Here is a 20,537-nt window from a genome sequence, read left to right as displayed (position 1 = left end):
ACCGTTCATGGACAAGTACATTGTTAAGAAAGAGATTGAGCACGAGTTGGATGAAATTGACTTTTGGAACGAGAAGACAAACACAGCAAAAATGTTGACGACATTGTAAGCAAATCTTGTAAATAAGAACATCATTTGCGATTGTCCTGAATTATTTTTCACCGAGTTTTGTTACACACACACCGTATATGATATACTACTCTGTTGCTAAGCTGTAGCTTAACTACGATTGTTTACTTACTACTATCTCTGACATATTTAGATTGTTGACGAAAAACCCAAAGGAAAGACGCACTGACATATCCCTATAAGTGTGATGAGTCTGAGACGCGCTAACATATCCCTATAAGTGTGATGTATTTGAGATACATTAGCAGACGCACTGACATATGCCTATAAGTGTGATTTATTTGAGATAGATCAGCAAACACACTGACATATCCCTATAAGTGTGATGTATTTGAGATACATCTGCAGACACACGGACATATCCCTATAGGTGCGATGTATTTGAGATATATCAGTAGATGCACTGACATTTGCATATAAGTGTGATGTATTTGAGATACATCAGAAAACATACTGACATATGCCTATACTACGTGTGATGTATTTGAGATACATCAGCAAATGCACTGACATATGCCTATACATGTGATGTATTTAAGATACATCAGAAAACATACTGACATATGCCTATAAGTGTGATGTATTTGAGAAACAGCAGTAGATGCACTGACTAGTGATGGAACGATTATCGAGTACAATCGATAAATCGTCGCTGACAATGCTTAGTCGGCGACAATCGATAGTGGTTGTCCAAAATCGATGTCGCTAATGTTACTTCCGGTAACTACGTATTTTAGTTACGCGGTAAAATAAGGTTACATGTCAATTTTTCCATCCGGTAAATTCTCGTTGAGTTCATTTTAACAAGGGAGATCAGTCTCTAACACAAATGCGGTGAATGTAAACACTTTTGCTTAAAAACTTACAAGGTCTCCCAAAATAAATTGTTTTTAATTGTATATATATTTCATAAAACCCCAATAGTCGGTATCTATGGTGTAGTGGGTCCGATCTAACCTGCAAATACCGGGGATCCCGGCTCGATGCATTCTGTTTTGAAACCTTTTTGTGGTATCGTTTGTTATAAACAAATTTACTTTTTTGTGAAGTATTATGAAATTAAGATATTTTTATGAAATCTTCCATATTATAGGTTATTGAATGTTAAGCTGGTTCACAAATATTCAATATGTTTTTACATGGATAAAATGCTAAGATAACATACTTGATGCGGTGTGCATCATTTTGCAATTGATGTGCAATTATTTAGTATGTGTTTTGTTTTTTCGTTAAGACAGAAAAAGGTTATGGATATTTACTTACTGTTGCAATAAGCACGACTATAGCATCACACATACTAATTTTAGATTAAACAATTTAAATGATCATGATTATACTATGTATATAGAATGTATTTCCTAAATGATTATATGAACTTTCGATTATTGTCCGATAGTAAATCGAATTACTTGATCTGATTCGATTCGATTATCGATAGCAAATGGACTCCGATTTTCAAACAGTAATACTGACATATGCCTATAAGTGTGATGTATTTGAGGTACATCAGTAAACATACTGACATATGCCTATAAGTGTGGTGTATTTGAGGTACATCAGTAAACATACTGACATATGCCTATAAGTGTGATGTAATTGAGTAGGATGTATTTGAGATACATTAGCAGACGCACTGACATATCCCTTTAAGTAGAATGTATTTGAGATACATCAGCCGACGCACTGACATACCCCTATAAGTGTGATGTATTCGTGATACATTAGCAGATGCACTGACATATGCCTTATAATGTGATGTTTTTTAGATACATCAGCAGACGCACTGACATATGCCTACAAGTGTGATGTATTTGAGGTACATCAGTAAATACTGACATATGCCTGTAAGTGTGATGTATTTGAGGTACATCAGTAAAAATACTGACATATGCCTATAAGTGTGATGTATTTGAGGTACATCAGTTACATACTGACATATGCCTATACGTGTGATGTATTTGAGGTACATCAGTAATCATACTGACATATGCCTATAAGTGTGATGTATTTGAGGTACATCAGTTAACATACTGACAAAAGCCTATAAGTGTCATGTATTTGAGGTACATCAGAAAACATACTGACATATGCCTATAAGTGTGATGTATTTGAGGTACATCAGTAATCATACTGACATATACCTATAAGTGTGATGTATTTGAGGTACATCAGTAAACATACTGACATATGCCTATAATGTGATGTATTTGAGGTACATCAGTTAACATACTGACATATGCCTATACGTGTGATGTATTTGAGGTACATCAGTAAACATACTGACATATGCCTATAAGTGTGATGTATTTGAGGTACATCAGTAATCCTACTGACATTTGCCTATAAGTGTGATGTATTTGAGGTACATCAGTAAACAACACTGACATATCCCTATAAGTGTGATGCATTTAAGACACAGCAGCAGACGCACTGACATATGCCTTTGAGTCTGATGTATTTGAGATACAGCAGCAGACGCACTGACATATCCGTTTGAGTCTGATGTATTTGAGATACATTTGCAGACGCACTGACATATGCCTATAAGTGTGATGTATTTGAGATACATTTGCAGACGCACTGATATATGCCTTTAAGTGTGATGTATTTGAGATAAAGCAGCAGATGCACTGACATATTGCTTTGAGTGTGATGAATTTGAGGTACATCAGCACACGTACTTACATATCCTTATAAGTGCGATGAATTTTACTTATACTGCTCTTTTCGTTATAAATTCTAAATACTTTATTTTAGTTAGTTTATGTTTTGCTTGTGGTGACTGCTAACAAGCAATGTGCTGAAGAATTCAACTCTCATGTTAAAGGGTCGACAGTTGGGATCGGCGGAGCGGGGTCTGCTTAAACAGCGGTTGTTCGATAAAAACGGCAAGCCAACCACTGAAGAAAAACATCCAACCACACCGGATTCATCTTCTCTTAAAGCTTCACTCTCACAGATTGATCGTTTTAACAACTTTTTTTGTCTTGGAACGAGCCAATTTATGCGAAATTGCATGGAAACCAGTGATATAAGACTGCTGGCAAAAATCAGACCGCAGATTTTATTTTTTAAGTTTAATATTGATGTTTTATGCATTTTTCTTAAACCGTTAGTAACGCTTAAGGCAATTAAAATTAATTTTAAACCGGAGAGATGAAAATCTGCGATCTGATCTTCTATCAGCAGTCTTATATAACTAGTTTAGGCAAACATTTGCTCATTCAAAGACAAAAAAAAGTTGTCAAAATGGTAAATCTGTGAGAGTGCAGCTTTAAACGGCTGCTTGTTAAAAAGCTTCCATTAAATTGCAAGAAACACCCGTTCCTTTCAGACCATTTACAATGGATGGCCGCGTAACACTTTGTGAATTTCGCAACAAACACCATACACAATTCAAATCCAACTTGCACACTCAACTATTTCAGATCTTCTTCAAAGGTCCCACGGGCGGTCTTAAAGCGGATGCGGTTTACATCGACAGTGCCCAGATAGAGCGACACGAGCCGGTGAAGGCGCCCGCACGCAGCCAGTCCCAGCGGCCACCAGCTTCGGGCTCACAGATGATCAAGCACTTAGACACATTCGAGGACGGACGACCAAACATGAGCCGCAGAAATTCAAGTGAGTTATTTTGTCTTAAGCCTTAATGTGATTAAATACAATTGATTATTGAAAATCACTTACAGGGCTCGAAACAGCAATACTTCATTACTCATGTTCCATTAATGCTGATTGAATACTTGACCCTTAAAGTCCATATTCTCGTTTAAAGCTGCCCTCTCACAGACTGATCGTTTTAAACAACTTTTTTTTTTTATTTTGTGTGTCTTGAATGAGCAAATTTTCTCGTAAACGTCTGGAAACTAGTGATGTAAGACTGCTGAAAAAAGACCAGAACGCAGTTTATGATTTTGGTTCGAAAATTGATGAGCGTTTCTAACACTTTCAGAAAAACGAACTGATCGGTAGTTTTACCAAACATTTTTTTTTGTAAATTATTTTATATGACTGAATTGAATGCATTGATGCTCAAATCAGCCGATTTTGAGACAACTTGTTAAAAAATGACAAAACTGACTATCTGTAAGAGAGCAGCTTGAACGGTTCACTCCGTATAATATGTGCTGCATTAAAGTTAACGTTTGTCATTACATTTTTTATTAACATAATTGTCTTGAAAACTATGATGGTATATCTATGGCATACAGTTTAAAATCAGGTACGAATATTGAGCTACGTTTCAACCAATGTGTTGCCATGTCTGTTTCAGGGCTGAGGTCCTCCTGGACAGGCAATGCAAACTTGATTCCCGAGGAAGACAACGCTATGCAGGTTTGTAGCACTTGCATGGGCTACTTAAAACTTAAAATCAATTGAATCGCAAGCATTATCATTAGTGTCTCTTTCCTTCATTTTGCGACTCTTCATGCTTGTGCAATTAACAGGCAGTTTTTGACAGCTGGTGTGTCCCGGTCTATCTATTGCATTATCTATATTCATATTTCGTTATTTTAAACCATTTCAGGGCATGTCAAAGGGCAAACGCAACATCGGGTCAGATGACGAGTTTTTCCTGGTTGTTGGAAGTATTAATCAAGTCAGTACCTCTTCATATCTTACACCGTTCTATGCCAGATAATGTGTTTTGTAACTTATTTAGATTTCAGTTGAAATAGTGTTTATAAATACAAGAGCTTATGTTAAAGCTTTAGTGAGCATGCTGTCCATTGATCTCGTGTAACAATGTATATTATGTCTTATTTGAAACTGATATACAAATATAATTAGGCATTAGGACATATTTTGAATATTTTGCTTATTTGATTTCAATACATTTACGCAGGGACACTAAATAGAAAAAACGTATTCGCAATTACGCTTTAATACAACCCCACACGTATAGTTATTTCAAATATTTATATTCTTATAGCTAAGCAAGCCCCCGGAGATCCTGGATTCCCAGCTTGGCATTAACCGATGCACGCGGTACAGTGAGCGACACGGAGCGCCCCGGGAGCCGTCCGGTTTAACAGACATCAGCATGCGCACGGCGCCCGACTCCACTACACCCGACAACGTGAACTGTCGGAAATACCTAGAAGAGCTTTACAAGGATAAGATATACTTCGACAAATACGTTAAGACTGAAAGTAGGTATACTTTAGAGTAATTATTTATCATTTATCTGTCTTAATTTCATATATTAAGTTTAAAGCCAGAGCGTCAGAATTAATTCCAATACTTCATACATGTACTACAAAAATCTAGTTCCGACGCAAGAAAAAATGCTCTTCTATTCTATTTTTTTCATTTACTGGCTTTAGTCGTGCATGGTCTAAAATTATACCGCTAACTATTGATGTTACGGTGAACTTAAATAAAATACGCATTGGCTATTAACTCTCCTTTCAGAGCTTCCTACAAATGCTGCAGTGGAGACACGTGAACTAGCTGATCACGCGAGGAGTTACCTGAATAACTGTGCGGTGTATTGGAAGGAACACCAGCCTCTCAACCCCGCACCGCCACCAAGTGAGCTTAGGTTGAAGCTTTCCCGCATGCACACAGTCCATGCTGAGGATTCAAGGAAAAACTCTATGCCAATATCAGTAAGCGAACGTCCATTGAGCGCCGACGACATAAGGGACAGTACAGTGGCCTCTAAAGCACAGAGCCGTGAGGTCACCATGTCGCTTACCACTGATAGGTCGGCATGGGCCCCGGTGGACACTACCGGAGAGCTCGTGCCACCGTCTCCCGTGGGCATTTCCGGTGAGCGTGTCCCGCCAGTAGGGGGGCCATCAGGGTCAATTGAAAAGACAGTCACTATTGATGAACCTTCTAAAAACCTGACGAGGGAAAAATCATCCACAAAACCCCCAGCGCCACAAAAGCATTCACCTGCAAAGAAAACAAGTGTTGCGACGCAGGAGGCTGTAATACCCAATAATGTGATGTCTCTTGTAGACACATCGTAACTTGTGTTTCATAAAACCCGTTTGTAATAAAGGAACTCCAATTTTCTACTTTGTAAAGCCATACGGTAGTGGTTATATTTGTTAGTCACGAGTTTTCATTTTTTTTTTAATTATTACTGTTCATTTGTTTTTATATGATCCGATAGAAATTTAACTTGGACGGTATGTCTTTGATAATGACTGCTATTTATTATAATTCTAATTTTTGAGAGAGAGAGAGAGAGAGAGAGAAAGAGAGAAAGAGAGAGAGAGAGAGAGAGAGAGCGTGTGTGTGTGTGTGAATGCGCGCGTGCGTGTGCGCGTGTGTATGTGTGAGAAAGAGAGAGAGGTTATATTCGTGTTTGCTCTTATATATGATATATCTGTGATATTCATTGTTATCATTTTGAAATAAATGCTTTCATTCATGTGCTTTCTTTATTAAACAACAAATAGTTCGCTAACATATAAATTTATTTATCGTAACATATACATATAAATAACTACCTTACAACGGAAACGAATCTAGCTTAAAAAATCAATATAATTTTATATATTATGCACATCTTTAATAACATAATAACAACGTTTACACTACGAAACAAAAACCCTATAATGGAGAGGTCTCACGGTGGAAATATAAACGTCCGCATCTCACAGCATACACTATAGTTAGATTGGATTAAACGTCCATTTCGGGTATGTCATGGTCTAGCTGTGTGATTGTGTGGTGACTTTGCGAAGGTGACCGGTAAACATGTCGGAGACTTGCGTCCTTGTCGATCAGATCACTCATTTTCTTCCGGGGACGCCGAACTTGAGCGACTGGTTGTTTAGTTGGGTCTGTATGCTTACGCCTCGATTCTGCCTTTAATGTCTCCTCGTCTCGAGGTGTAAGAATCTGTTCCGGTAGTGGGCTTCCGTCCCTGTACGTGGCTTCCTGGATAGGAACGAAAGGCGACAAACGGCCACCCTCGCTCCCTAGTGGCGACTGCCGTGCCATTATTTCCCGGTCTTTTTTCTTCACGCTGGCGGCGTCTATCTTAATCTTAGGCACCTCCACAGCGGTTTTTCTTTTTTGAAGGGATGAATTGTCCCTGTGTGTTAAAACCTGTTGCGGTAGTGCCGAAAAGGAATCAAATGTTGACTCCCTCGATCTGACAGCGGAAAATCCTGACGGTGAGCGGCGGTCGAAAACGCCAGCTGGAGGGCGCTGGAACTCAATATTGCGTGTGCTTAGGGGACCCGGCGATGGCGTCATAATACTGCTCATTGTTATTTCTCTCTGTTCAGAGAGCGGAGCAAGCGAGGACTCAGCTCGACCCATGTCGGTTACATGGCGTTCATGACTGACTGGAGCTTTGGACGGCGATATCGTTCCTTTGTCAATATCGCTGAATATCCAGTTTCCGTCAGGTGAGGTGGTTATTTGAGGCTGGGTAGCTGAAATAACGTGTGTACATGTAGGTTTGTTATGATTCCAACAGAACGCTATAAAGTCAAAACAATTTACTCAGCAAATGTAATTTTACCATATGTACGCCTTATTTTTGTTATACAATGTTCTGTTGTGTAAAGAACATAGTTTAAAACGATTCAATAATAAGATATTATAATATTCGTAAGATACAGTAAGTGAAATTCGATCGCAGTGATTGAAATATGACTGCGACATAGCGAGTTTTCTATATACATTATCGACATAAGCGGAAATGTGTTTTTTTTTATAAAAACAGAAGGAATAAATTCGGGACCGGGAAAAAAGTCCGACATAACAGAGTTAGACACAACGGCTTTCGACTGCAGTCATGAACTATTGAGTATTAAACACAGCGATTTACCTTTCGAGTACATGCCAGACTTGCCTCCCCCGACGCCCTTCCACAGTCGCCAGTACCTCCAGGCAAAGTATCCTAGGATTACCGCGGCAATGAGCGCCAGGCCAAACATTACTCCTAGACCGATGGCGGCTCCGCTGTTGCATTCGGTCGTCGTCGCCTCGCATGGACCCACTGTGGACACAGCCAGGGCTAGCATTTGTTGGATTGTAAGAATAAGTTGAAAACTATTTAAAACATCGAATTCACAATGTTCATCAAATAGTGTGTATTCTGTTTCAGAATTTCATTTTTTGTCAAATGTATCCCATGTTTTAGGATGACGAGCAAAACTAGTTTTCAAACTAAAAAGGTACCAACCGCTTATAACAAAATCATTGTTTAGCTGTTTAATAACACGAATAGATAATTGATTACAACACGAGTAAAGGCGTAAGTTGTGTTTTTTTCTCCCAACGAAAAGAAAACAAAAGTTGTCCACAAAGGAAAAAAACACTATATAATTTTACCACATGATGGCGGCACGCTGTCCCAGGAGCCATTACGGAGGCAGGTGCTGCTCGTTGCTCCTTCTAGCGTGTACCCGCTGGCACATGTGTATTCTGCTACAGAGAGGGAGCCGCTTGTCGTTACCTTGTACGACAGGCCTGTTCCAACCTGCAGCTGCTCACAGCGTACTGGAAAACAGGACTAGAACACTCAATTTTGAACAAACTGACATACCATGGTCATGATCCACGTCGAATATATCACAAGCACGCTTTATATTGAGATTAAGTGTTGATTCCGACAACATTGATTTGGGTTACAGTAAAGCTTAAAGCGCTCGTATTACAAAAAAAATGTGAACAGCAACAAGAAGAAATTGGTAAGCTTTATCCGTTACCGCATGTCGGAAGGTGGATATTCCATGATCCGTTAGAGCTACAGGTGACGTTTTGGCTGTCGGCGAGGGTAAACCACGGGTCACATAATACAACGGCTTGACTGATCACACCACTTGTCACTAAGGTCACGTTCATGTTACTCCAAGGTGCAGTTCCTCACATTGAACTGTAAGGATAATGTTGAAAAAACAATTGCTGAGTCTGTTTGCATTGAGTTAAACTTTTTTACTATGGCGAATTAAATAAGTTTTACTCAAGACCTGACAAGAGCCTATTTAAATATGTATCGTATACTTAACTACTGTCTGTACCGCTTGTAAAAATGAGACATACAGTTAAACAATTCAATGAACAGTGCCTAACTTATAAGAAATTGTTCAATCAGTACCACAAAAGGGATCCTCGTCAGTCCAAGCAGTACCGTCACTTTGGCAGACTCTCGTGGTTGGACCTGAGAGACTGTAGCCTGACTGACAGGAATACCTAGCCGTAAGCCCATCTGCAGAGATGATTGTTTCCCCATTTTGCAGAGACGGCGGAGGTTCACAAACTGTAAAACATAAAATTCACAAATAAAAACGATAAGAAGTGAGTTTGTGTTAACTTAACAATTTCCTGATACAAATCTAATATTTCATTTTCGCACAATGACAAATGTAACAAAATCAGCAATATAAACGTGTCATATACGGGCGAATACAACACATTAATGATATCATTATTATACAAAAAAATGTTAAACAGCCTACCACAATCAGGTACGTCGAAGTTCCAGGTTCCGTCAGCTCTGCAGTTAAGGGTTCCACTGCTGTCCAACACAAACCCTGCCGGACAGGTCACATTGGCAGAGGTCATCTCACCGTCTGTCATTATCGATACATCACCGACAGACGGGGGCGTCAATGTTTCACAAACCTCTGCAAAGGTGTTTGTATACATATAACTGAATGCAAACTGATAATTGCACCACTCGGTACGGAATTGCAGCGTTAAACGAACGCTTGAAAATCAGATTAGTGTTCTAACGAATATATATTTATCATTAACTATTAAACGTTACTATTATCAGTATTTTACAGTCCTTAGCTTAAAATTTCTCTGTAAAAACAAAAAATAGAAAAAACTAAGCCTACCACATGTAGGCTGACTGGCATTCCATGTGCCGTCGGAGCGACAGCTAATGATTGTCTTCCCGCTCATTGTGTAACCAGGATCGCATTTAAACTCGGCGTACGTTCGTTCACCGTCCGTAAACTGTATAACCTCAAGACCAGCCGTTGAAAACAATGTTCCACATATTACTGAAGCAATAAACATAGTATTATGAAACCAAAAATGATTAAACGTGTACGTGTAAACGTTTTCACGGACGAAATGAAGTCTACAAACCAAATCAACATTTTACCTTAATTAAATCTATATTACACGTCGTTAAATGACAGTATTACCACAAGAAGGCTGCTGCTGGACGGAGGAGCCAGATGTTGCAAGAATACATTCTTGAGAAGGAACACCCTGGAGGGAAAAACCGACATCGCAGGTGTATGATACTTGGGATCCGTCAGCTGACACCGTCATGTTGCCATTGGTGGGGGAAACAACCGGTCACACTCTGGAAAAGTAAACAGCTAGCAATTATTGCTTCTTATTTCTATAAACCCTTTATTATAATAATAATAATAATAATAATAATAATAATAATAATAATAAGTAGTAGTAGTAGTAGTAGTAGTAGTAGTAGTAGTATAGTAGTAGTAGTAGTAGTACCATTATTATGATAATTAATAAGAATTCAAAAAAGGATAGCCTGAAGCTCACAACTGTCAATGTGGTTCTTTTAAAGTTAAGAAAGGTCGAAGTACATCTTTATGCATTAATTCATTGATAATATTAGAAAGAAGCAAAAAGTATTACCACACTTAGGTATGGATTTGTCCCATATTCCGGAGGAGTTACATTCCAATATTTCCGAGCCAGCCAAACTATATCCGTCCTCACATGAAAACGCAGCTGAAGTTAAACTCCCATTTGTGGTAATTGTAATATGACCGTTCAGGATCGTATCAATGGCAGAACATGCAACACACGTTGGCTCCGTAGCTGACCATGTTCCGTCCTCCCGACATGTCAGACGCTCGGTACCAGCCATCGTGTAATTGACGTCACACGAAAACGCGCCTTCGCTAATGGTACCAGTGCTGGTTACATTAACGCTTCCATGACTGTCCAGTGTGAGAGCAGGGCATTCCACTGGAATGTGTTATTTATACGTAATATTATTTATTTAATTTGATATACTTCTTCAATTCTATTAAAAAGTACTTTGATGTAACGTCGACTAAACATTCGTACTAAGTTCACATAGTGAATTCAGACTAAATTCTCTTTTTTGGAGAGTACAAAAAACAACATTTCCAATATGCTTGATCAAACAGAGCCACTTACCGCAGTCAGGCAGACTTGCATTCCATGTACCATCCGGATTACACACAAGCATGTCTTCTCCACGGGCAGATGTACCGACATCACATGCCACTTCAACGGACGTCACTGAGCCGTTCGTAACCAGGGTTATATCCCCGTTCGAAAGAGTGGTCAGTTCAGGGCAAGAAACTGCAGATTTTCATACTAGACTGTTACAATACTGTCTCATGCACTACTCGAATAAAGTTTTTCTAATTTCCGAATTTTGAGGTGTTTATTACAATTTAATTACATCCATTCATACATATCCATCCTTTTTAATAATAAATCACATTGCAAAAAATGTCGTCTTAATTCAAATGTATGCAAAGCTTCTAAAATAGCTGATCCTAAGGAGTTTTGGAATAATTTAGGAAACTATATCTTGTCTAATGTTTATTGGTTGAACAAGCACATTCAATTACCCACCACAGCTTGGTTCTGTGCCAGTCCAGCCTGTCCCGTCGGTGTTGCAAGACCTAATTCCAGCGCCATTGAGCGTGAAGCCAGTGTCACAAGTGTATGTCACCGACATGCCGTCTGCCGACAATACCGCCGACCCATTGGATATCTGACCGGATGGGTTACATTCTGAAATTATAAATTCATCAGCATTATGTTTTAATTTTCACATTTAGGAGGTTTGACAAAGTGCACTTTATAAAGGATGCATTGGTAAAGGTAACAGCTTCTGTGCGCCAAACATCAGCGGATTTGGATGCGGGGTGCGACGGGTATTCTTTTGGAAGGGGGCACACTTTCTTAGCCGCGCTTCCAAAGTGCGCACCCTCTCACGCCAAATTCGCAGATTCCTTTACATTTGAAGTTTAAACCTGCATGTGATCATTTTGACACTGATGTATCATCTTGTTTCCAAAATGAACAGAAGTCAACGGGAACCCTTTTTGGATTAAATAACTACATAAATCCTAACCGTCGCCTTTAGGTCACACATATCGCAAAATACGGTAGTCCGTATTCCACTCCAGTGCAATACGGCCGTATTCCACTCTTGTGACGTCATGTCATAACAAGTATCGTTGCGCGATGTTAAAATGATGTCATCAAACAAATTAGTTCGTCTTTAAAATGACATTTATTATGAAACATGTGGCTTTTAAGTGCTCTAACCAGCAATGTATATAATAAAAGGGTTATTTGTGCTGCGTTTTGATCCGGCATGTCGTATTCGACTCTGGTGGATTTTTGCTGATTTTGATTTCCTTCGGTTCGTGAAATCCAAATCTGCAAAAAACCACTCAGAGTCGAAAACAACAACACAGTACTAATAACCCTATTTGATATGTATGTAAATGTTCATACTGCACAGAGGTTGATGGAAGTCCCAGAGTGCACTCAGACCGTCTTCTGCCTGGCATGCGAGGCTGGATCTGCCGTCAATGAAGTAACCGCTGGCACATGTGAACATTGCAACAGGGTTAGATCCATCCGTTGTAACGTTGACAAAGCCACTTGTTGGTGTATCCAAGGCAGGACAGGAAACTGTAACAAGACAACAAGAGCGGATGGTAATTTGACTGTTAGATGCAAACCACATAAAAAGTAAGTGTATATATTACAGTATATAGATTACACAGATTTTTTTCTTTCCGCTTTCCAAAACACTTTGCAAAACATCCTTTTTCTTTTCAATAATATATACCACATATTGGTTGCTGAAAGTCCCACGATCCATCGTCTCGGCATGTGAGATTAGCCGCTCCGTATAGGGCATGTGTCGTCTCGCAAGTGAAAACCGCTGTTGTTGTCGTCCCGGACGCCTGTAGCTCCACTGTGCCCCCAGATACGGTGCCTAATGTCGCACACGTAACTATTTAAATAAAAAAGTAAACTAATCAAATAAATCAAACTGATATTCAGAACAAAGTGTTTCTTACCCAATTAATATAGAAGCAAATAGTTAGTATGTTGATTATTCATTTGGAACTAGAGGAAAGCATAGCACTAATTTAAAAACAACTACATCTACAATCTAAAGTTGAAACAATAATAACACTGTGAACATTTGTAACACAACTTCGAAATATTATTATTTCAGTTACCGCATGTTGGAGGAGACGTGTTCCATGTTCCATCACTTCGACAAGTGGCGATACTTGCACCAACTAACGTAGCCCCAACCTCACATGAAAATGTCGCCGAAGTCACAGTTTCGTCGGAGGCCAATGCAATTGCTGCGGTAGTTGATAGCGGATCGCACAGAGCTGGCAAAATACAGCTTTGTATGAAACACATGAAGACATGATATATTCCTCTAAACTATGTTGATAGGCTACCGCAAATATAAACAAGATTGAACATGCAGTTTATATTAAACACAATATAATATTGATTTATTTGGCAAACTGTTTATATTATGATACAATCATGCCATTTATTATCTCGAGAAATATTTAAATCCATAGTTTACATACTGCAAGATGGAGGTGTATAGTCTGGGGTTGTTATTGCTGTAATGCAATCTATTGTAGTGTCTCCCGTCAGTGTGAAGCCTTCCCCACAAGTGTAACTAGCCTTAGTGCCGTCCGTGGAAATTGTCAAGTTCCCGTTCTGTGGTGAACTGAACACCTCACATTCTGTCAAAAAGACATGTATCAATGTAAGGGCTGACGAATGATACCGTTTCTTTGGCTCAGTATTGAAGATTTGTCAACATATTCATATCTACATAAAACTTCAGGGTTTATTATTGATGCGTTTTAAAATAATGATTTTTAAAACTATTTAAACACATTACCACAAGAGGGTGCATCATCCGACCACGTTCCGTCCGGACGACAGGTAATTGTCGACTGTCCAATCAGGGTGTAACCGCTGTCACAACTGAATGATACTTTCGCCTGGTTGTCTTCATTAAACGAATCCGAAAAGCCGTTCTTGGGGTCGTTAAGCGAGGAACAATACACTGACAAAGTAAGAAATAATATCGTTACAGTTGACTGGAAAGCATATATAATTTTTTTGATTGCTTACAATACTATTTTCAAATTAGGTTGTGGGTGGTTTCCAAAGTTTCATAAATTCGAATGTCTTTGATACTTTCCTGACATAAAAAGACAGGAAATATAAAATACTGACCACACTGAGGAAGTCCGGTTGTCCATGTGCCGTCTGGCTGACAGGAAACGATGGCATTATCACTCAGAGTATGCCCCAACTCACATTCGATAGTGAGAGCTGTTTCAGTACCATTGGTGGTATAAGAAACGCTCCCGTTCACCATGTCTTCTAGTGGGTCACATGGTACTGAAAAAGTAGAATAAAGTAAGTGAGTCAACCAGACTGTCGTTTGGTAATATGAACAGATATACATTTAAAAGGAAACATCTAGTAGAAGAGAAGACCTTCTTGAGCGTTGTCTTTAGAAAAAAAATGCATGAACATAACAATTTCAATTTTATCGGAATTGTTCATTGCGAATATATAATGAAATCCTGGGTTTTTAAACACTGCATTACCACATGTAGGAGGATCAGATAGCTCCCACGTTCCATCTTCAAGACATCTGGACTCGCTGACGCCAGATGCTGAGTAGCCGACATCGCAGAAATACTGCACGTGTGTGACGGTACCATTCGTGCTTAATAATACATTACCCGAGTCTGGCGATGCCAGATCACCACATTTTACTGAAATGCAGATGTACACAAGTGACACATAAGCACATGCCGATTGGAAGACACGTTTTAAAGAAAAGGTATTATTTAAATTACCACTTTGATTAAGACTTTTATTTCATGTACACCGTCTATTGCATTTGTACAAAAAAGATACTACACAATACAGAAAAATACTTTCAAAGTATAAATAATGATTCTTACTACATGAAGGACTAGAGTCTGACCAGCCATCCCCGGAATCACTACATGTCCTGACGGTCATTCCAGAAAGTGTATACCCCTCAATACACGAGTACTCGAGCACACTGCCGTTTTCCCTTACCTGGTAAGCGCCGTTTGAAATGCTAGTTGGCATAACGCACTCTGTGAAAAAAATGGTGAGCTTTGGTGATGTTTCGAAAGCATAATAAAACAAATAAAAATGTAAAACAAACATATGATACACACTGTGTATTCAAATAATTTGAACCAAGGCGGAATAACCTAACTTACTGCAAACAGGACTATCTTCACTCCATAGTCCAGACGTATTGCACAAAATTACATCAGCTCCCTCGAGATAATATCCAGACGCACACACAAATGCAGCTTCCATGGTTAATCCGTCAGTGCTTACGTCGACGCTGCCGCTTGCAGGATCAACAAGGCTTGGACATTGCACTACAAAAAAACGGTTTATCTTGCTACAGCAAACATAAAACTTAAATTTTACATTTCGACACATGCAGTAGGTGTTTGAGAAAATTGTCCAATTGCAATAAGGATTACTGGAAATGTATTAGAAATCCCTGTTTAAAATATTCCTTCGAACGCAAATGAAAAACTCAATACCACATGAGGGTGTCTGGAAATCCCAAGTCTGATCCGTACGACATGTCAGAATGGAGGATCCAAGAATGCTGTACCCAAGGTTACAACTAAAGCTGGCAATTGTAACACCGCCTCTATAAATCTGCTCTAACACTGCTCCCTCTGTTGCATAAAGGCCCGGGCATGACACTGCATGTGAAAAAAAATCTATTTCATTAATGGCTGACCTTCTTCATAAGGCTAAATTAAAAATATGTCTTGCCTTTTCCTTATGTTTTCTGGTCATGTACATGAGATGTGACTGCCATAGTAAATAATTAGAATGAAGTTAACCCACAATCAGATGATGAGAAGATCAACCTTATATAGCTAGTTTGAACTTACCATAAGAAGAGGGGCCATAAAAAGGAAGTGATCTTACCACAAGAAGGCGGGTCATTTGTCCATAAACCATCGCTACGGCACTGTGTACTAGATGACCCGACCAAAGTGTAACCGACATCACAAGTAAATTCCATGACGGTCGTCAACCCATCCGTACTGGCATTAGTAAATGCGTTGGTTGCTTGGAGCGTCGCACACCCCACTATAACAATAATTTATGTTCCAAGTAATAATAATACTCAAAGCATTTTTTCATCTTGCGTGTAATCATATAAAAGCCAGAAAAAACACGGAATCAACAGGGTTTCAGACCTGTTAAAATGAAAGGAAAACAACTTTAGATGTATTTTCTTATAACTTGTAGAAAAAGACATACCACAAGTCGGTGGGTCGTTGCCGGCAAGCTGAGCATCAACAGTTTCACAGACTTGTTGTGCCTCTCCACTGAGAGAGAATCCCTCTGCACAGGTATATGTGGCGCCTGTTCCGTTCTCCGAGATCTTCAGATCGCCGTTCAAGGGAGATTGGAATGATGAACACACTAAACAATATGTAACGTAGTAAGTAATGAGTACAGTAGAGAAAAGTAGTACTATGAACGAAACCATTTTAGATATCACATGGGAACTTTTCAGCGAATATATATATATACATGTACATGTATATCAATGGTTTATACCGCATGTCGGGGTTGCTCCTTGCCATGACCCATCAGTCATGCAAATCAGATCTTCATCTCCAACCAAAGTATATTTATCCATACACGAAAAATTAACAGTCGTAGTTGTTCCGTTTGTAGTGATGACCCTGTCGGCGTTGTGGATACTTGCCAGCTCTAAGCACGGGACTGTAGTTCAATATTAAGTTTTAAGAAACTTGATAATAATAATAACTTTCCACGTGTTTAGTGCGAAACGTAAGAAATGAATTGACACAAATGTACACAAAGAAGCACTATTTTTAACTCAGATACGACTTTGAAGTAAATATGTTTATGTTTTGTTTAAATATACATCAGAGCAATGAAATGCAGGCTATACAGTACCACAAACTGGCGATTGATTTGACCACTGTCCATCTGACTGGCAAGACGAAAATGAAAACACCGGCAAGTGTGAAGCCCACATCGCACCGATAGTCAACTATAGTATCAGTTCCGTTCGTACTCACGATATAACTTCCATTTGCCAAGGCGGCAATTTCAGGACAATACACTTAACAAAGAATGGCAAAATAATAGATAAGCATTATAATATGAATGTATAACAATACATAAGATAATATCATATATATGTCTATACAAATACATTTTTGTCGTACCACAGGTTGGCACTTGCAGATCCCAAGAGCCATCGCTGAGACAGGTGGTGACGGATACTCCGGATACAGTGTTTCCTACATCGCAAGTGAAAGTCGCCAATGTCGCCTCACCATTAGTGGTAAAGTGGTATGTTCCGTTTCGAACAGAGCCCCAATGGATCGCATGTAGCTAAAATAATTATAAAAACTTTTGACAAGACATTATTACTTACAAACACATATAACTTCAAAAAGGAGAATACGTCTTATATTTCAAACCTTAAATCAATGTATTTGTTGACTGAAACATATGGCAAATATAAATCACACATTTATCACAATATCATTGAATCATGAGGAAACATATTTCATACAACACTCCGGCTGTTCTCCCAGCCAGCCTGCCCCTGCGGTGTCACACATCTGTGAAGTATCGCCGAACATGGAGCTACCCACTTCACAACTGTAAGTCACCATTAGCCCATCCACAGATATGTTAAAACTTCCGAGGTTTAAAACGGGTGGTTCTTCACACTCTGAAATGTATATTACATCCATATATAACTTTTAAAGTGTATGTTTAGCAAAAACAATACGAACGTTATATATTTGCTATTTAACTACAAGTAAAGAACATAACTCACTGCAAATAGGAGCCACGTCTGACCAAAATCCGTTGGTTGGCAGGTAAGGCTGTCCGTTCTATCCAAATAGTAGCCAGCAGCACACATATACGTAGCCTTGTGGTTGTACCATCCGTTTCTAAATCAACTGTACCACTGTATGGGTCGGTCAGGGTTGGGCAAGAAACTAATGAAAAAACAGAAGTGTATGACATCAACAAAGATGTACAGCACACACCATGGCTCAATATAACATCGAAACGTCCCTTTGAGATATGACGGACTAACTCACTAAAAAATTGATACAAGAAATCAAAACTACTAACCACACAATCAGGTTCGAGATTCCAAGATCCATCTGCTCGACATGTAAGATTCCTTGCACCATTCAACTGTATCCAGTGTTACACAACACAGATACCCTAGTCACCGTACCATCCGTTGAGTAACTTAGCGTTCCGCCCGCCGGCTGCGTCAGAGGATTGCACGAAACTAGACAATAACATTATAACATAAGCACATCATTGTCGTTATATACGTCATCATCCATTAATATCAAAGGTTCACAACGAAATCGAATTTTGAATAAAGCATGTTTACCATACATTTCATCACTGAGTATCGTATTGAATTACTTACCACACTCAGGAGCTTGGAAATCCCAGGATCCATCGCTCCGACAGGAAATATCTGAGTCTCCCTGTAGCGTGTATCCTCACCGCATGTAAACCTTGCTATCGTTGTTACGCCGTCAGTAGAAATATTTACTGATCCACCGGAAACGAAGTCCATGTCGAGCAAGGTACTGTAATAAAGCTCAATGCAATTTATAATAACCACCCTAGAGAGCAATCGTTAGTATTTTACGCTGTTATATCATACAAGTTTACGAATAGTTTAAACTTACACACAATAAAACTATAATTCAAGTACAACAATGTTTCTCACCACATGTTGGAGGTAGGCTTCCAGACAATAAGTCCTCGACACTGCCACACTGTTGCATCGTCTGTCCATTAGCGCATATCCATCACCACAGGTGTACGTTGCAGTCGTGCCGTCAGCAGATATTGAATGCCTCCATTTGTCGGCATTTGAAAGGACGAACATACTGCGAAAACGTGAAAATCACATTATGCAAGCTTGTTTAAGGCATTACAAATTAAGTAGTATGTAACTGTATTACTATTCGGTGAGTATGAAAGACATTTGGTAATATTTCTATGGAATGTCGGAAAAAAATTGTCAAGGTTAGACACACTGAGTTCTAGTGTTTCATGACCAAAACTCCATAATGAAAAAAATTACACTTACGAACTAAACATTTAAAAAAGTGAGTAAATGTAACGTTCTATAGAAAAAAAAAAATCGGTTGAACGTAACCACTATGTATTTGATTAAGTGACCACATCCGGTATGGACGTTCAAACGATGCGACGAAACTGCAAACGAAACAGTAAATCATGTATACCTAGCATGTTTGGAATGTTTTTATAATCAATAACCATTCAGATTTAAAACCTATAAAGATGAAAAGTAACCAATGGTCTGAGATGTGTATAACCATGCTTTGATTCACGTTCATGTGCTAAAACACATGTAACACTGAGCAGTCACTTCCTAATTGATGTAATTTGCCATTGAAGATAAAAAAATATCTATCATTGTATAAATAGATAAGTATTAACTAGTAGCAAATGTAAGCATATGTGTTAAGTCATCATTTGTTCAATTGAGTTGTGTCATTTGGTTAATTGGCATATGTCGTCGATGAATTTAGATTTTGGATTTCCAGCGCGGTTTTACAAGTAACATCTTTCATTTTAGAATCTATCGTTCATGACTTTCACTGACAGAAGATGTTAGATTGAAACATAGATGTCAACCATTTATTTGAGTATGTGTTACGAGTATGTATGTATAAGTAAGTGTAACTAGTTCAAGGAGCGATTTGACTTGTTTCCATAGTATTTCCCGGCCGGTAACAATTGCCAGGTAAGTATTGCTAATTAATAAACAATATTAACCGTTAACGTACTTATAAAAGTAACGACACATCCTTCTCTGGAATGAAATATATACTCAATCACTATTAGCAATATACGTTGACCTACCGCAAACAGGAATGTTGTCTGCCCACGAGCCGTCACTTGCACAATACAAAACTTCGTCTCCTACGAGTGTATAGTCGGCATCACAAGAGTATATCGCACTTGTTTCGAGTCCGTTTGAACGTATCGTAAAGTTACCGTTCTCAACAACAGCTGGTGGTAGGCATGTACTAAAGGATTTAATTATAAAGCACATGTTATACAGCAAGAAATATTCTACATAAAGCATAAATAACACCCCAATATCGTCTTCATTCATATCATATTGCAATCAAAAAATGTTCCAGTCTTAAAACAAACACTAAAGACGGTTTCAGTCTTGGTCAAACATTAAATTCTAATGATCACACAGTTAATAAATTAATGACAATCCTATTACCATTTTTACTACA

At 38.7% G+C, this 20,537-nt stretch overlaps 4 protein-coding genes across 4 annotated transcripts; 1 reads left to right on the top strand and 3 right to left on the bottom strand.

Moving 5' to 3' along the window:
• The first annotated feature begins 29 nt into the window (after positions 1-29).
• Positions 30-6,517, top strand: LOC128227550 (uncharacterized). The gene is made up of 6 exons (XM_052938201.1): positions 30-105; positions 3,558-3,753; positions 4,403-4,464; positions 4,658-4,729; positions 5,063-5,282; positions 5,545-6,517. The coding sequence occupies exons 2-6, from the start codon at positions 3,693-3,695 to the stop codon at positions 6,108-6,110; spliced, it is 981 nt and encodes a 326-aa protein (XP_052794161.1). The 5' UTR covers positions 30-105; positions 3,558-3,692; the 3' UTR covers positions 6,111-6,517.
• Positions 6,518-6,550: 33 nt separating this feature from the next.
• LOC128225687 (uncharacterized) lies at positions 6,551-8,949 on the bottom strand. Its single transcript, XM_052935596.1, has 4 exons — positions 8,814-8,949; positions 8,437-8,604; positions 7,931-8,119; positions 6,551-7,532 (listed from the first exon to the last, which is right to left on the bottom strand). The coding sequence occupies exons 1-4, from the start codon at positions 8,947-8,949 to the stop codon at positions 6,772-6,774; spliced, it is 1,254 nt and encodes a 417-aa protein (XP_052791556.1). The 3' UTR covers positions 6,551-6,771.
• LOC128225686 (E-selectin-like) lies at positions 8,946-10,392 on the bottom strand. Its single transcript, XM_052935594.1, has 5 exons — positions 10,263-10,392; positions 9,948-10,115; positions 9,564-9,731; positions 9,203-9,364; positions 8,946-8,980 (listed from the first exon to the last, which is right to left on the bottom strand). The coding sequence occupies exons 1-5, from the start codon at positions 10,390-10,392 to the stop codon at positions 8,946-8,948; spliced, it is 663 nt and encodes a 220-aa protein (XP_052791554.1).
• Positions 10,389-17,205, bottom strand: LOC128225685 (sushi, von Willebrand factor type A, EGF and pentraxin domain-containing protein 1-like). The gene is made up of 18 exons (XM_052935593.1): positions 17,158-17,205; positions 16,792-16,959; positions 16,489-16,653; positions 16,150-16,314; positions 15,750-15,917; positions 15,411-15,578; positions 15,120-15,281; positions 14,757-14,927; positions 14,377-14,544; positions 14,036-14,203; positions 13,713-13,874; positions 13,341-13,502; positions 12,941-13,108; positions 12,601-12,780; positions 11,707-11,868; positions 11,260-11,427; positions 10,729-11,064; positions 10,389-10,426 (listed from the first exon to the last, which is right to left on the bottom strand). Exons 2-18 carry the CDS (start codon positions 16,871-16,873, stop codon positions 10,389-10,391), a joined length of 2,793 nt encoding a protein of 930 aa, XP_052791553.1. The 5' UTR covers positions 16,874-16,959; positions 17,158-17,205.
• Between the last annotated feature and the right edge of the window lie 3,332 nt (positions 17,206-20,537).

The sequence above is a fragment of the Mya arenaria genome, chromosome 3 (assembly GCF_026914265.1).
Source record: "Mya arenaria isolate MELC-2E11 chromosome 3, ASM2691426v1".
Lineage (NCBI taxonomy): Eukaryota > Metazoa > Mollusca > Bivalvia > Myida > Myidae > Mya > Mya arenaria.
Note: the sequence above shows the minus strand (reverse complement) of the source record. Positions and strands in the feature narration are given on the sequence as shown.